Source organism: Raphanus sativus, chromosome 1, assembly GCF_000801105.2.
Source record: "Raphanus sativus cultivar WK10039 chromosome 1, ASM80110v3, whole genome shotgun sequence".
Classification (NCBI taxonomy): Eukaryota; Viridiplantae; Streptophyta; class Magnoliopsida; order Brassicales; family Brassicaceae; genus Raphanus; species Raphanus sativus.
In genome coordinates, this window is record NC_079511.1 from 21,481,731 (window position 1) to 21,499,044 (window position 17,314).

At 35.8% G+C, this 17,314-nt stretch overlaps 2 protein-coding genes, 2 long non-coding RNA genes and 1 other non-coding gene across 5 annotated transcripts; 1 reads left to right on the plus strand and 4 right to left on the minus strand.

Moving 5' to 3' along the window:
- Positions 1-1,253: 1,253 nt before the first annotated feature.
- Positions 1,254-6,935, minus strand: LOC108805854 (ABC transporter C family member 4). Its single transcript, XM_018577826.2, has 8 exons — positions 4,448-6,935; positions 4,286-4,372; positions 3,453-4,121; positions 2,750-3,209; positions 2,416-2,630; positions 2,023-2,328; positions 1,885-1,948; positions 1,254-1,747 (listed from the first exon to the last, which is right to left on the minus strand). Exons 1-8 carry the CDS (start codon positions 6,896-6,898, stop codon positions 1,407-1,409), a joined length of 4,593 nt encoding a protein of 1,530 aa, XP_018433328.2. The 5' UTR covers positions 6,899-6,935; the 3' UTR covers positions 1,254-1,406.
- Positions 3,284-3,402, minus strand: LOC130497802 (5S ribosomal RNA). The gene has a single exon (XR_008936787.1). It is a non-coding gene; the product is annotated as a 5S ribosomal RNA (ribosomal RNA).
- Positions 6,936-10,323: 3,388 nt separating the features above from the next.
- On the minus strand, positions 10,324-10,926 carry LOC130497595 (uncharacterized). The gene has a single exon (XM_056990526.1). It carries the CDS (start codon positions 10,924-10,926, stop codon positions 10,324-10,326), a length of 603 nt encoding a protein of 200 aa, XP_056846506.1.
- A 470-nt stretch (positions 10,927-11,396) lies between these two features.
- LOC130495969 (uncharacterized) lies at positions 11,397-14,329 on the minus strand. Its single transcript, XR_008935007.1, has 4 exons — positions 12,890-14,329; positions 12,701-12,806; positions 12,139-12,361; positions 11,397-11,951 (listed from the first exon to the last, which is right to left on the minus strand). It is a non-coding gene; the product is annotated as an uncharacterized LOC130495969 (long non-coding RNA).
- Positions 14,330-14,898: 569 nt separating this feature from the next.
- LOC130495970 (uncharacterized) lies at positions 14,899-16,555 on the plus strand. The gene is made up of 2 exons (XR_008935008.1): positions 14,899-15,030; positions 15,385-16,555. It is a non-coding gene; the product is annotated as an uncharacterized LOC130495970 (long non-coding RNA).
- Positions 16,556-17,314: the final 759 nt, after the last annotated feature.

Consider the following 17,314-nt stretch of genomic DNA (forward strand, 5'->3'; position numbering starts at 1 on the left):
AAATCTTAAATCCTAAACCCTTGGGTAAATCCTAAACCCTTGGATAAATCATAAACTTTAAGATTTATTGTTTATCCAAAGATTCAGAGTTTAGTGTTTAAATTTAGTGTTTATGATTTAGGGTTTACGGTTTTGTATTTTGGTGACGGTGTTAAAAATATTTTTTTAATTCTTTTTATTTTGAAAACTATTATTATTTTTATTTAATTTTTTCCTTTTTAATTTGAAATCATAATATAATTTGTCAATCATTTGTTTTAAAAGATAATATAAAATAACACAATACTATTGATTTGTGAATTTCGGGGTGAACCCAAGAAAAAGTCATATAAAAATCAGTGTTTTTAAAACCGGACCGGCTAGTGAACCGGATATATTTTGGGTCATGGGTCAATGTGGTTCGATCGGGTTAGAAACGAGTTCGACCGGGTTCGAACCTAGTTCAACCGGGTTCGAACCAATTTCGGCCGGGTTCAAACCGAGTTCGACCAGTTCGAATCGGGTTTGATTATACTAAACTGAATATAATGATATTATATAATATGCATATTCTTACAAAAATTGATCATATCAAATAGAATATTTAAATAGTCACAATACTTTGAAAGACTAAAAAAATAACAATTAAAATATAACAAAAATAATAAAATAATTTAATAGTTCATATCTAAAATCATTACAAAAACACATTTAAAATTTATTCTCCAGATCATTATCATTCTATATATTTATCACATTTTTAAAAAAGTATATACACATATAGTTAAAAATTATATTTTGAAATAAAAAGTGTTTTTCTCTTTTATAAATTAAACAATTTCACAAACATAAATGTTTCAATTGTTAAAGTTTTCAACACAAGTAATATCATGAAATAAAATTTAATTAAAGTGAGAAGTAGCAAAATAATACTTGACATTAAAACTAAACTTTATAGTTTTGTGACTTTTGAGTTGCAGAAACGTCAAAAAAGAAGACGAGAGGCGGTTCTTTATTAATCTTTCATAAATCTTATTTTTACTTTAAAGAAGAAAAAGAAAAGTTAATTGTTTTATTAACAAAACTTTAGTTTATATACGAAACATGTTTTGGCCGGTTCATTGGGTCAGTGTTTCCCAATTTTTGACAGTTCGATATGTTTTTTAATCAGTTCAACTTAGTTTGGTTTTTACATTAATCCAACCCAAATTGTTGTCCGATTCACAGTTCAACTCGGTCCGGTCTGGTCCAAATTTTGGAAACACTGATACAAATCAGTTTATAAATAATGTTTAGGGGACTAATTTATTTTAATTGTTTAATTCAATTACACCATAAAAATCAAATTGCACAATAAACAAACTCGACATTTTCTCTGTCAGTTAAAAAAAAAAGATCTTAAAATATTCAGGCAACCTTTTAAATTTTCATATTCCAGCAGATCTGAGAGCGTATTCTTGCACCAGCGCCGCAAATATAGACTGCTTCTCAAGCAAACGAGCCGGGCTATCAAACTCTTTTGCTTTACCTGCGTCTATGACCAAGACTCGATCACAGTCCATCACCGTTGGAATCCTGTGAGCTATGCTGATTATAGTACATGACTCAAAGTCTTCTCTGATAATCTTCTGAATCACGGCATCGGTTTGTGAATCTACAGATGCTGTCGCTTCGTCTAGGAATAGAAGTCTGCTTCGTTTCAACATAACCCTGCCTAAACACAGAAGCTGTCTTTGTCCTACGCTCCAGTTCTCTCCACTATCAACCACTGTAACAATCAAGTATATATGTTCATTCAAGATTCTTATTATCTCTCATGAAAAAGTGTATATATATATATATATATATATATATATATATATATATATATATATATATATATATATATATATTTTAAGTACTCACCCAACGAATCGAGCTTCTCAGGTTTTGTGGCAACAACATCCTTGAGTTGGCATCGTTCGAGGCTCTGGAACAAGAAAGAAAAAGATTATAGTATACGATTTTGATAACATTCTTGGGGAACTGTTTTATCATCGTCACCTTCCAGATTTCTTCATCAGTGTATTGATCTGTTGGGTCGATGTTGCTCCTTACGGTTCCTTCAAAGAGGACTGGTTCTTGTGGAATGATTCCGAATCTTGACCTGAGATCATGTAACCCTAGAGTGCATATATCGATCCCATCGATGACTATCTTTCCACCTGATGGTTCTACAAGCCTGAACAAGACTTGGATCAACGTAGATTTCCCGCTTCCTGTTCGTCCAACCACACCGACTTTCTCTCCTCCTTTGATGTCCAGAGTGATTCCTTTGAGCACAAGTGGAGTGTTTGGTCTGTACCGTACCTATTGTTTCAGACAAGTTCATGAGATCTCTTCTTCACAAGTTAAATAATAATGGAGATGTTTGGATTTGTTTTCTTTTTAACTTACCTTGAGGTCTTCGAGATGTACATTGCCATGGACGGGCCAGTTAGAAGGTGGGGAGTTTTCTTTGCTCACCCACTCAGCTTCAGCAGGAATATCAGTGAACTGTTTGATCCTTTCAACGGAAACCATCTTGTTCTCGACAAAGCAGCTCATATATATTGCCCAAAACAGAACCGAGTTCAAAGACAATCCATAAGAAAGAGACAAGCCGACATTTTCTGCATCAGACCAAAATAACATCCATGAGTGATATCATGTGGTATCAACTATTTATTTTTTTATTTTTTTGTCACTTTGTATCAACTATTTATTTATAAGGCGGTTTACTGATCAGTACCTGGTTTGATTACGTTGCTTGGTAACATTACCATAAACAGAGCCGAGATGCAGAGCACCCAGCTCCCAATAAGCTCTAGACGAAACCCAAGCCACTCGTTTGAACCATTGTTGTGGAAGTCCATCCTAAGATTGGCGTTAACACGCTTCACGTTCTCTTGCCTAAACAACTCATGTTTCCTGAATGATCTGATTGTCATCACTCCAGCTATACTTTCCGAGAAATGGTGGATGACAGGAGCCTTAGTTATCGAGTCTAGGCGCGTCAGTTCACGGGAAGATGTGAGGTAATAGTTCCGGTACCAGATGTTGAGCCATCCAAGAGGTATCACAAAGAATATAGTTGGCCAAGCGTACTGACAAGTAATTATGAAAATGCTCAGCAGAGTAGTGTACATTGAGGCCACAAGTCCAAGCATGAACGGTATGAAGATATCGACATTGGTCTGATCAGTCGATGCCTGCAAATGTATCATAAGAGACAAACCATTTAACATCAAATATATTTTTTTTTTTTTGAAACACTTTTTTTAAAGGGGTGCAACACAAGGACTTCCCGGGAGGTCACACATCCTAGTACTACTCTCGTCCAAACACGCTTAACTGCGGATTTCTGATGGGATCCGGTGCATTAGTGCTGGTATGATCGCACCCCATCAAATATTATTTATATAGACTGAGAATTAATGTGAAAGTTTTCTTACCCGACTGAGGATTCTTCCAGATGGTGTGGTGTCGAAGAACGACATGGGAGCATGTAAGATACTGTTAAGAATCTGTCGGAAGAAGATCTGAGCGGTCTTGAGTCCCAAGTGGGTGACGTAATATGAGCGTAAGCTCACCAAAACGATGGAAACAAGAGCAATAATGACGTAGACACGAATAAAAACAGAGGCGTCAAACGAAACAGCATTCTTGGATGATGTTTCGTATGCGAGCCAGTAATCGCTAGCCATCAGTGAGCCCTGCCACGTTAGAGAGAAGAACACCACAAAGATGATTCCCCACCAGCCATATGCCTCGGTGCAATACTGTTTGTAAACTCCCAGGCTAACCTGCCCGGTCTCCCTTTGCTCTTCTTGAATGAGTTTTGAGCCATCTTCTACGGTCTGAGAGCCGAGAAACGACTTGACGTGTTCATCGTTGAGATCACTTAAGTGAGGAGAATCCATGGACGTTCTTGGTGAGCTTGGATGGGGAGACGTTGGTGGTCTTGGCGATGTAATGACTGTTGTTGCTGCTGAAGACTCTGCACCGGCTTCAACTAGCTCCATAGATGTCTCATGTGCGGCAACAAGTTCCCCAAAATCCAAACCGGAGCTGACTAATTCATCATATCTTCCTGATTCTACAATCTTCCCTTCTCTCATCACCTGAAACTCCATCTCGTAAATACAAGTTCAAAAAAATTCTACAACAATGTAACACAAAGTGTAAAACCGATTTTTTGTTTGAATTAATTTAACATTCTTTCAAAAAAAAAAAAATACAAGTTCAAAACTCTCGTTTTCAATATAATAAATGCGTGAAATGGTACCAAAATGCAATCAACGTTGTGTAAGAAGTCCACTTGATGTGTTACTAGCAAGACTGTCTTGCCTTTCAGAGCTCCTCGTACACATTTCTACACCACAATAACAAGAATCAACTTGTGTTGTACTTTGAAGGTAATAATAATACATGTATGTCACTTTGTTACCTTGAATATGTCTGAACCTGTATGAGCATCCACTGCGCTGAAAACATCATCAAGAAAGTACACATCGCAATCCTGATAAACCGCACGTGCGAGCTGTATACGCTGCTTCTGCCCTCCGCTGAGGTTGATTCCCCGTTCACCAATCTCAGTTTGATCCCCAAACTCCATCATTTGCAGATCTTTCTCAAGACAACAGACACTGAGAACTTCGTTGTACTTCTCTCTAACCATCGGAAGACCAAACAAGATGTTGTCTTGAACCGTCCCGTTCTGGATCCACGATGTCTGCGCTACGTAACCTGTGCTCCCACAAACTCTCACATGTCCTGTGATCCTGTGCATTTCGCCAAGAACCGAAGCTAACAGCGAAGATTTTCCCGAACCAACGGTTCCAACTATCGCAGTGAGCTCTCCTTTGTTAACCTTGAAGTTGATGTCTTTAAGCGCGGGTACGTTGTCCTCATCATCCCAACTGAAACTTCCATCTCTAACCTCCACGGCGACACGACCATCACACCCTATGGATCTCTCCACGGCCTCTTTAGACAGCTCTTTGCTCATCATGTACGAGTCGAGCCTTCCAAGAGAGATCATCGCCTGCGAGAGAGATATCATAGACTGAGGAAACGTCCTGATAGGTTCTTGCAAGATCTTGAAAATGGTGGTGGTGGTGAACACGGTCCCAGCGTCTAGCTTGACTCCCAAGAAAAGCGCGGTGGCGAACGTGAGAGCAGAGATGAGCACCGGTGTGCTCCAGAGAACAATGATGTTTCCGGCTATCGAATAAAGAAACTTAGAGAGCCAATCAAACTCCATTCCCCTGAAGTTGAGGATCCTCTTGTTGAAATGATTCTCCCAAGCCTGGAACTTGATCACACGCATATAGTTAAGCATCTCGTTGGTGGCTTTCATACGAGAATCTCTGTTTCCCATCAAGCTGAACTGGTACCTGTTGTTTCTCTTAGTCCCTAGGAGGATGAATACAAACACACCAGTGAGGCCAACGATGGCCGTGACAACAGACGCGCCTAGGCTTCCGTAGAGAAGCACTAACGCGAGAGTCACTTGTAAGGGCATAAGCCAGATTGCGTGGAGCTGAAGCATCATGTCAGAGAGCTGCTGTGCATCGACAGCCATGTAGTTCACGATTTGACCGACGCCGTGGTTCTGACGCGCGGAGCTAGTGAGCTTTAAACCTTTCTTGTACAATGCAGTGATGAGAGTGGAGCGTATAAGCATCCCGAGCTTCTGAGAGTTGAAGTTAAACTGATGCGTCGTCAAGACCTCGACGAACTTGGCGACGAGGAGGACGAGGACGAGGTAGTACCCTTGCAAAGGCGATGATCTCTTGCCTGAGGTGAAGTCGACGAAGCTCTGGATGAGAACGGGACCAACGTACATGACGCAAAGACGTACGATCGCTAAGATGGCGGTAAAAAGGATCTCTTTCCAGAAACATCTTATTAGTGTGGTACGGACAGGATGGCTCGAGTTTTCAGACGGTTTAGGCCAGTTGGATTCGAAGACGAGCGCGAGCCTCTCTGCTTTGTGTTCTGGAGAGAGCGTGGGGACTTCTTCGAGAGTCAACGGTGATTTGTAGCCTTTGCTGAGTAAAGGATTCATCCATAACCAAAACATCTTTGAGAAAGCCGAAGCGGATGCGTAAAGAGAGACGTTGTTATTGTCAGATTTCTCCGAAACGGCGTCGTCTGGTTTATTATGATTACCGTTGCTCTCTTCATTTGTGACAACAACGCCTGTGGTCCCTCTGACGGAAGCGGTGAGCAGAAAGACGGTTAAGGGGAAGGAGAAGAACGAAGCGACGTCTTCGGCTATCAAGCTTGCACCGCCGGAGAGTAATTGGAGGACCCCGGAGACGGCGAAGAGTGTTGTGACGACGAAGCTTGAACACCAGTAGATTCTTAGCGACAAGGGATGGCTCGGCGATGCGAATCTCTTCTCGTGGAGGACGAGAACTGCGATGACGGCGTTTGTGACGGCGTGGATTAGCCAGAACATCGGGTCTACGAGGTTCCATGGTCTCTGAGTCCGTCTCTTCCCCGTGAACGCCAACACACAGAGCACAACGGAGCAAAACGACAATAAAACGGTGGATACGACAGTGGTTTTGAACCATGCGGTTGTTCTTGTTTGGATTATTCTTCCACGGTTTTGGAGAAGAGGTTTCCTAACCTCGACACTTCCGTTGATAGTGGAAGAAGAAGAGGAAGAAGATGAGCGAAAGAGCTTCTGAAGAGCGAAGAAGACGAGGACGAGGATGAACAGAAGATCTACGGCGGAGAAGAGAACACGTTGAGGGCATGGGGAGAGGAAAACAAATCTCAGCCATTGGATTGCTACCGGAAGAGAAGATGTGGATTCTATAACGGCTGACGAAGAACATGAGAGCTCGGAGAGCCACATAGAAGGAGAAGAAGAAAACCACCACATCTTCCCAGATAACAATCCGTCAACAAAGAGATATGTTCTTTTTATACAACTCTCTGGTCACGTGTTTATTATATACTCATTTACTTATGACAGCATATATTATATATTTCAATAAATACTTCTTTTTTGTTCTTTCTTGACGGGAAATAAATGCATTTTGATTTTGTAATGACGTATTTTTGTTTTTTTAAGTGAATACGTTTCGGGCTTGGCTTCAGAAGATCGTGGCTGCGGTCTTGCGGATGCTTTAGCGTAGTAGCCCTTCTACTATTCTTGTGTTTAGTTTTCAACCACAATTATATTTGTTCATTTTTCAATTTGAGAAAATATATAAATTGCATTAATATTCCACAATAATATTTCGTCAGTGGATAAATTACTAGGGCAATTCCCTCAAATAGTCATTTTTAAATTTTGATCACAAAATAGCCTTAAAAAAATAAAATGATCAAAATAGTTCATTTTTATTTAAAAAAATTTAATATTTATTTTTTATTTCTTGAAATATTTGAAACTTCATCCCCGAAACCCATCATTTAACTCTAAATCCTAAGTTTAGATTAGTTAAACCAAGAATTATAATGTATATTTTATTATTTAATAAAAAAATTGGTCATTTTTCTTTTTTAAAAACTATTTTGTGAAAATAAACTAAAAAAACTATCTAAAAGAATTTTTCAAATTTTTATTATGATACTAGAGATTTATTCTGTGTACTTATCTGAGTCTTATATTCTTATGTTGTTGACAAAATAATATAAAAAAAATTGTTGGAAATTGGAATGTTTCACAATAAGCTAACTAGTTAGTTGATTTCTTTGAAAAGTATTTTAAACTCTAAGTTGTTCAAAGATTAAAAGGTATATAATCTAAAAAACAAAATAGGAAAATAGCATATAGGGTAAGTATCCGCTGGACCAGGACTGATTGTACAATAAATAATTAAATTATGTAAGTTCAGATGTTTTAATCAAAAAATTATGTCAGATAATGTACCCATGACCTTGACCCAAACTATTCGTTGGCTAATCTATTCTATTAAAACAGAAGTACATAATTAGATTAACCATTAATGTTTCACTATATTTACATTGTCATGCTACTGAGATATTAAATGAAGTTATATTTAAGTATGATTGTCTTTTCCTAATTTAAACAATAGATTTAAGCATTTAATGTTTTTTCTTAATTTAAATAATAGATTTCCTTAATAAAATCTTAACCAAAATATATTTTCTAATATATTTTGTATTAACATATTAAATATTTTTTAATATTTATTAGTAATAAATAATAAAATAAAAAATCACACATCATAATCAATTTATATAACATATAAATAAAATATTTTTTTCATATATTATTAGCATAATGCTTCCTATATAAGTCCAATTAGTTATAAATATAAGATTTGTTTATATGATACACTGTGATATAATAGACGACTAAATCACAAAATATAATTATTTTAAAGTAATAAATAAAACCGTTATGTTTTAAAATGTTATGTTAACAATTATGTAATACATTTTAATTTAAAAATATATATAGTATACCATTAGTGTAGAGAAAAAATTTAAAGTGAAAGAAAATATTTATACGGTTACGGATCAAACTCTAGAAATAAACAAAAACAGCGCAACATTATTTTTCTGTAACAAATTTATTTTAATAGAAATTATAGTTCCAAATATGCTTATATATTTTATGTATTTATAATTTTATTTTCTCTGTATTTGAGGGATGATAAGATTTTTGAATTGAAAAAAATTATGACCCACCTCTATATTATGTTAATTAGCAAATTAAAAAATTATATCAGAATATTTTATTAAAATTTAAATTTAAATTTTTATTATAACTGCAAAGATTAATATTACGAATACATCATTTAATATTAAAAAAATTATAAAATAAATATCCACCCGCCCGGTCGGGCGGGTCAATATCTAGTGTTTTGTTATATTGGAATTCAAAGATAAGACAAATTCGTTGGAATGAGAAATTTCGATTCGGATCTCCTGTGTATATTACTATAATGTATTCTTTAATAAGAAAAGATATATTAATCGGAATGATATTTTTTTGTATACTATTTTACATGTATCTTCTAATTTAGTTGAGAAAAAATCTAGTTTAGATTTACTAATTTAATTTTAAAAACATACACGCGCAAACGTTTTTCTAAAATAAATCAGTAGTCGGGAAAAGAGCAACTGATTAGGTAGGGTATGATCCAAAGTACTGATCTTAAGTGTTACTAAATCTCCGTTTTAAGTGTGGTTAATTTCAAACACTTTTGTGGTGGAAAATTTTGTATCCCTTCATTTGGTCAAAATAAAGTTGTTGCTGAGTAAAAAAACAAATCAGTCGTCCTCCCTTTGAAAAAAGGTTTCTTGTTTGTTGACATTGATCAACATAAAGAATATAAGAATAGTACAAAAGGTGAAAACAAAATAAGAGTGGAAAGGGTCGTCTGAGACTTGTCTTCCTTTTTAGATCCCCCCAGTACAGTAAGATAAGAGCATCCCCATTAGTGAACCCCAAGAGGAGGTTCATAAGGATTTTTTTTATTGTTTTTTGGTGGGTTCGGAAATAGTGACGAACCCGTATTAATTTTCCTCTTCCATTAGTGAACCCGAAAATGGAGTTCATAAGAATAAAATAATATTTTTTATTTTTTTACTTATTTTAAGTTTTTATTTAATACAATGGAAATTAAAAAACATACAAAGATTATTCATCTAGATTACCAAATTTTTGCCATATATTTTCAACTAAATCGGCTTTCAAACGATCATGTTTTTGTTGATCCCGAATTTGAGCTTGAATGCCATGCCTATTAACGAAGTTGGAAGGGGAGTCCGTAGGTTGCGAGATTTCCACCTGTGAACTCCTGCTTGACTCTCCCGACTCGAACTCAGATCTATCAGACAGAATATATGTGTTTCGTTCGTTCTCTACTATCATATTGTGTAGTATGACACAAGTTCTCATAATCTTTCCAATCTTTTCCTTGTCCCATAGTAGAGCAGGATTTTTTACTATTGCAAACCTCGATTGCAAAACTCCGAAAGCACGTTCGACATCTTTTCTGGCGGATTCTTGTTTTTCAGCAAAAAGCTCAGCTTTAAGACCTTGAGGTAGTGGGATGGATTAGATAAAATGTTGACCATTTCGGATAGATTCCGTCTGTAAGGTAGTACGCCATACGATAATTGTGGCCGTTGACCGTGAAATTAACTTTAGGGCTCGACCTTGTATAATGTCAGAAAAAACTTGGGACCGATCGAGAACATTAATATCGTTTAGGGTACCTGGTAAACCGAAAAATGCGTGCCATATCCAAAGATCCTGTGATGCCACAGCCTCTAAGACAATGGTCGGCTTTCCGTGACCTCGTGTGTACTGCCCTCTCCAAGATCTTAGGCAGTTTTCCACTCCCAATGCATACAGTCGATGCTGCCTATCATTCCCGGAAATCCGTGTACCTCTCTGATATCGAGTAATCGTTGAAGATCAGCTGGTGTAGGTTTTCGTAGATACTCATCTCCAAACAATTGTATTATCGCTTCGTTGAACTTCTCCAAACATAAAAGTGCGGTACTCTCACCAAGTCGGAGATTTTCGTCATACGTATCTCCCGATTGACCATATGCTAGCATACGTATAGCCGCATTACACTTTTGAAGTGCAGATAGGCCGTACCTTCCGTGAGCATTTGGTCTTTGACGAAAGTATGGAACTTCATTACTCAGGCGATCGACAATGGAAAGGAACAATGGCTTGGTCATTCGAAAACGCCGCCTAAATATTTCTGGTGGGTATGTAGGATTTTCACTGAAATAGTCTTTCCAAAGGTCTTGGTGGCCTTGCTCCCTATGTCTTTCGATATAAGCTCGTCTCTTCGGCTTGTTAATTTGTTGGTCGATGAAATTATCAACTTGTTGGTCGATAAAATTATCAACATGTTGGTCGAACGTATCTTCAATTAGTTTATCTGCTGCATCATCTAATGAGAAAGACATCACTTGAACACTTATTCCTTCATACAAAACCAAAATGAAAAATATAAATCTTCAATAGTTTAATAAGAAACATATGTTTTGATTTTAAAAAAAAAATAAATTATTCACAAGTTTAATAAGAAACAATTCTTTTCCGAAAAAATATTAAATTCTTCACTAGTTTAAAAAGAAACATAATTTTTTTGAAAAAAATAAATTTTCTTCACTAGTTTAATAAGAAACATATCTTTTTTGAAAAAAAAAAAATTATTCACAAGTTTAATAAAAAACAATTCTTTTTTGGAAAAAAAATTAAATTCTTCACTAGTTTAATAAGAAACATATCTTTTTTGAAAAAAGAAATAAATTCTCCACTACTTTAATGAGAAACATATTTAAAAAAAAAAAATTTAAAACTTCACTAGTTTTTAAAAAATATTTTTGACAAAGAGAGATAGAGAGAAGAGTGATAGAGAGAAGAGTGATAGAGATTTGCATTGGAGAGTATATTTGTCTTGATAGTTCTCTTGATACTTGGAGATAAGAGTGTTGTTGATTGTGTTGTTGGAGAGAAGAGTGATAGAGAGAAGAGTGTTGTTGATAGTGTTGTTGGAGAGAAGAGTGATAGAGAGAAGAGTGTTGTTGATAGTGTTGTTGGAGAGAAGAGTGATAGAGAGAAGAGTGATAGTTCTCTTGATACTTTGAGAGAAGAATGATAGAGTGAAGAAGAGACTGATACAAGAGTGATACAGTAAAGAAGAGACTGATACAAGAGTGAGCAAATTTATGAAACAAACACCCTGCTTTATATATAGAGTTTGCAGAGTGAAGACAATACATAGCCGATACAAGTTCAAGACATGTGGTTGCTACCCGTGAGCAACCAAACAAGTACAAAGTAGAAAGAAACCAAACAAGACAAGTTAATTGAAATGAAGTGTAGAAAGAAACAAAATACTACACTTTCCCGTGAAACACAACAACCATAAAGCTAATAAACATGTGCATTTCCTTCCTGCCATACAACTTGAACTCCAGCCCGTGACCTGCAAGACAAAAGAAAACAAAATTATGTACTCATTCCCACAACAGCAAGCAACCAACATGAAGTACAAATGAACCACAAGATCAAGCAACCAAATGAACACAAGATCAAGCAACCAAATGAACACAACATCAAGCAACCAAATGAACACAACATCAAGCAACCAAACAATCGATAGAAGTACAAACCCATCTCAAATCATATCAGAAATGAGTTTGTCCATGAGGGTGATTTCGCTTGCAGTTAGATGGGTAGGGTCTTTCTCCTCCTTCGCCTGAACCTCGTCAATCATTCTCCCACCACAGTAACACCTTGTTGGTATCCCGTACTCTGAATCAGCAACATACATCAAGCTGTTGTTGTACTCAATGTTCCTCTTCATGTCTCTTCTCTCTGCTGCGGGATCCATCTCTAGCACAAACAAATCATTCACAAAACTCATTAGCTCAATATGATGAAAACGAAACAATAAACCTGTCTACACGATTTAAAACCATAAAACGAAACCCACACTATCGATTAAGAACCGTAACCTGTAAAACCCCCAAATCAATTTCGAACCCTAACCCTAAATCCCCAAATCAATTTATAATCCCCGATAAAACCATAACTCGGTAAATACAACCCCGCATGACGCTTAATCGAAAACCCCAACTCGATTTTGAACCCTAATATGAAAACCCTAAATCGATTGAGAATCCCCGAGACCCAAAACGCTTCAAAATTGTGGAGAATCTACTCGATACTGACCTGAGCTCGTGGAGGGGACCGTTCGTCGTCGATTTGATGGTCAAAAGCTTCGGAAATCGCCGTCGCACCTGAATCGCCTCTCAATCGCCTTTCAGAGAAACAAACCCTAGGTATCGAAGAAGAAAAGGAAAATGAATGGTCTCGGTCAATGCTTCACGTAAACTCGAAAATGCGGGGCCAATGGGTTACCAACACGTGTCTTGAACCCGGCTAAGAACGGATCATGCGTAAGACTCGGGTCACCGAAATTAGCTCATTTTCGATTTATTTTTCCTTGTCCGGCTCTATGAACCCGAACCCATGAACCCTTTAAAAGCCCCCAATGGGCATGCTCTAACAAGGGTCCCGTTTTATAGACTTTAACTCGATGCGGAAAAGTCGATACTTTTAAGTGCAATTATTGGACTTGTCACCTAACCTTATATCATGGAGCCATGAATACACTTTCTTCTGACTCCACCATGAATACACGTTTTAATGAGTAAAAAGAAATCATTGAGAAAAAACCATGTTTTTAAAAGGGAAAATTATCGAAACGGAACATAGTATAAAATCAATTTTGTCTATTTTATCTCTCTTTTACCTTTTATATTTCTAAAAATTAATGAAATAAATAGTTTTGTGAATCAAAAAAATTATAAAAATATAAACAATTAATAAAACACTCATATACACAAACTGATATTTTTTTTGTTGAAAAATTTAATAAATAAAAATTTTAAATTACGTTCTACTAAAAGTATAGAAAAATGAGTTAGTAGAAAACAAATTTTAGATTCAACATGCTCATCTACTTTTTTTGAACGAACAATCTAGTTTTTATTAAAATTTTAAATAAAGAGAATGTAAATTCTACTATTCATAAAGATAGCCACTTTTCTATGGAGTGTAGATTCTATTTTTATGAAGTATTCTAAAGTTTCGGGAATGCAAAATCTAGAATTCACTCATATGTCTACATAAGGTATAAATTGCATTCAAGATTTTTGTCGTTGTTCTGAAAAAGTAGAATGTGTCATCTACGTAAGAAAATATGTTTATTGCAAAAATTAAGGAAATTTCAGTTACGTAAAATATTATAATTTCCTAAAACGTGTTTTGATCGCTTTTTTGCAAAAAAAAAAAAATCAAAAAATATTATTTTCTGTGTTTTCTTCTTTATCAATCTAGGATGTCTCCATAGTTTATCTTGTAATTTTCACAAATTCTTGTTCTATTTTTATTTTTATTAAAAGTTTTAATAAAACTATAAGATTACAAAGTTTTAAACTTTTTATAAAAAATAAAACTTTGTAAAACGTATTTATAAAGTTTATTTAACGTTTTTATTAAAAACTTTTTGTTAATTTTAATTTTTTATAAAAACTAATGGTTGTACATATAGTATAATATTTTTCAACAAGGGTTAGTTTTAGGATTATGAAAAATATTATACTAAAGAGACAATTTAAAATGGTTTCATACTATATGGACAACCATGTTGAATTTTTGTTCTATTTTTAAAATGTTTCCTTTTTCAAAAGAGGTTTTCATATTAAATTTTTATTTTTTGTTTTCAATAAATAAAACAACGGAAAATATAGAAAAAACAATAAGCTTAATAATCCGACCAAAAACAAGCAGGCATTTGCAACACAACAATAAAATGAAACAGAAAACAAAAGCAGCATAAACGATACCAATGAACTCGCCGGAACAAGCCACGCACCGCCACATAGGCAAAAGCACTCACCACCATAAACCATCAAAAGAAGCAGAGTCCAAAACAGAGGAACTGCTACACCGAGAAGCGAATGTGAACCTCAACCGAGTCTTGACGATCACCAAAGCCATAAACGACCACCGAAAAAAATGAAGAGGAGGAATCCCCGATATGAGAGCACAAAAAAAAGAAAAAGCAAAAAACTCCAAGAGTAGAAAACATATGACCGGCTTCGCCGGTTTGGAGCCGACGAGTGGATAGGCCGAAGCCACACCCAACGACCTAATCGCTTCCACTGCCACCAGAGAAAAATCTAAACCTAGCTCCACTGATGTCTTCAAAGTGAGCAGGAAACAAAGACATGAGAACCTGGTGGTTCAGATCTGAGCACAGACATCACTGTGACGTCACATCTTCTCGTTGAAAAATCCCCACTGCCACGTTGGAAGAACTGAAGCTGGTCAACTCCGATGTGGATCTATGTAGCCAAACTCATGAAGCTTAGATGAACATGACCCAAATCTGCTCCCACATAGCCAAGCCACAAATATTTAAACCGCTACAACCACCAGAAACCACTATGCAACCTATGATGCCTCATATCTCATCATTATAACCAAAAAACGAGGTTACTAAATCTAGTTTAGATTTACTAATTTAATTTTTGTATACTATTTTACATGTATCTTCTAATTTAGTTGAGAAAAAATCTAGATTAGATTTACTAATTTAATTTTAAAAACATACACGCGCAAACGTTTTTCTAAAATAAATCAGTAGTCGGGAAAAGAGCAACTGATTAGGTAGGGTATGATCCAAAGTACTGATCTTAAGTGTTACTAAATCTGTGTTTAAAGTGTGGCTACACACTTTTGTGGTGGAAAATTTTGTATCCCTTCATTTGGTCAAAATAAAGTCGTTGCTGAGTAAAAAAACAAATCAGTCGTCCTCCCTTTAAAAAAAGTTTCTTGTTTGTTGACAGGATCAGCATAAAGAATATAAGAATAGTACAAAAGGTGAAAACAAAATAAGAGTGGAAAGGGTCGTGTGAGACTTGTCTTCCTTTTTAGATCCCCAGCACAGTAAGATAACAAGGGCCCTGTTTTATAGACTTTAACTCGATGCGGAAAAGTCGATACTTTAAGTGCAATTATTGGACTTGTCATCTTATATCATGGAGCCATGAATACACTTTCTTCTGACTCCACCATGAATACACATTTTAATGAGTAAAAAGGAATCATTGAGAAAACCATGTTTTTAATGGGAAAATTGTTAAAACAGAACAGTATAATTGTACGTTGTAACTAGTATAAAATCAATTTTGTCAATTTTATCTCTTTTTTATTTTTTATATTTCTAAATTAATGAAATAAATAGTTTTGCGAATAAAAAAATTATAAAAATCATAAACTGTTGTGTTATGAAGGGAAAAACGTGTGTATTTTTATTACTGTCGCCAATAGGCTTATATATACATTACATAGTAGTTATCCTAGTCGCCAATAGGCTTATATATACATTACATAGTAGTTATACATGGGATAAATACAAAATAAGATCAGGCGCCTATGGCTTTCTCCGGATGGGTTTGGGCCAAGCTGCTGCACGGGCCTGCTAGTGGTCGATCACATAATCAGTACATAACACTCCTTCTTGATCGACACATCTGGTATAGGTTCGTTGCATACTTAATGTTGCCTCATTAAAACTTCTCCTGGTTAACCTCAAAACCAATGTGGCAAAATGGGAAACCAAGGACAGGAAAAAGAGTACAACACATGAACTCTCTCTGATGAATGCATCACTGTAGTTGACGCATTTCCATCTTGTATCCAAGTCTTCCTGAACGTTGAAGCTGCCTGTGACTTGATGAAGATGATCAACTGGATTCTCCTTTAATGAACTGGTAACACATGGACGTCTTGGTGTGTTTGGAACTCCATAAAGGTGTGGTCAGGATGTACACCTTTGTTGCTGATCACTCCTTGTCTTGGTCGGACTGATGGTGCTTCGAACGGTGCTCGGATGGACTTATAATCTGCAATAAAACTTTACTTGCAGGTCCTTTTCATGTCCCACGGGTTCTCTTTGGTTATATGGCTTTATTAAACCGTGGACACTTTAATATACATTGAGTCATAGACCCAAAACACATACGAACCACTTTACTTCATATCTTTTGTTCATTCGGACTTATATATCTTCGTATGTGCCAATGGCTTTATCCATTGTAACCAATCTTTATTTATTTTCTTTTGTCGATCCATGTTAAGCTATAGACCTTGTCTATACATGTCCATTACCATGAGTGTCTAAGGTCATACCATTAATAATTATTTGCTGCAATGGAACTCATCAAACTATGAATTCACAGTCAAATACACTCATGTCCTTTATACATGGTTATCAATCTTTTCTTGCCTTTAGCAATGCTTTATTCATTAAGCCACGTCCAGATATGCTTCTGGTCACTATCTCAGATTATGGTCCTTACTTTAGGCGTGTTGATCTTAATCATACACACTCACACATGGCTATGGTTTTTCTGCAGTTTACCTTATGTAAAACATAACCTGTTTAATCAATTGATAACTTGTATCATTGAAACTTTTGAACCATTTATCCTTTCTTTCGGTTGGTCTTTATCATGATCACAAGGAATTATAATATTTTCTGTATTGACTGACTGCACTAAGTATTTACTTAGTCTTTCATATTATTTACAATTGCTGTATATTCAGTCCATGAACAACTTAGGAACAAAGCTTGTTCTATGAGAATTTCTTTCTCATCTTTCTATGGTACTTTTATTCTCATTATCCAGTGATCCACATACTGCTTACTACACCATTATTTCTTACTTATGTATCCAGACAAAATCAATCTTGATTTTCTGTAGTAGCATCCAC

What these genes read in the sequence shown, in the direction of transcription:
- LOC108805854 (XM_018577826.2), bottom strand. Translation starts at nt 6,898, where the DNA reads ATGTGGTGGTTTTCTTCTTCTCCTTCTATGTGGCTCTCCGAGCTCTCA. An exon ending in AAGCAACGTAATCAAACCAG is followed by an intron (nt 2,631 to 2,749) that starts GTACTGATCAGT and finishes GGTCTGATGCAG; the next exon opens with AAAATGTCGGCTTGTCTCTT. An exon ending in TACATCTCGAAGACCTCAAG is followed by an intron (nt 2,329 to 2,415) that starts GTAAGTTAAAAA and finishes CTGAAACAATAG; the next exon opens with GTACGGTACAGACCAAACAC.
- LOC130497595 (XM_056990526.1), bottom strand. Translation starts at nt 10,926, where the DNA reads ATGTCTTTCTCATTAGATGATGCAGCAGATAAACTAATTGAAGATACG.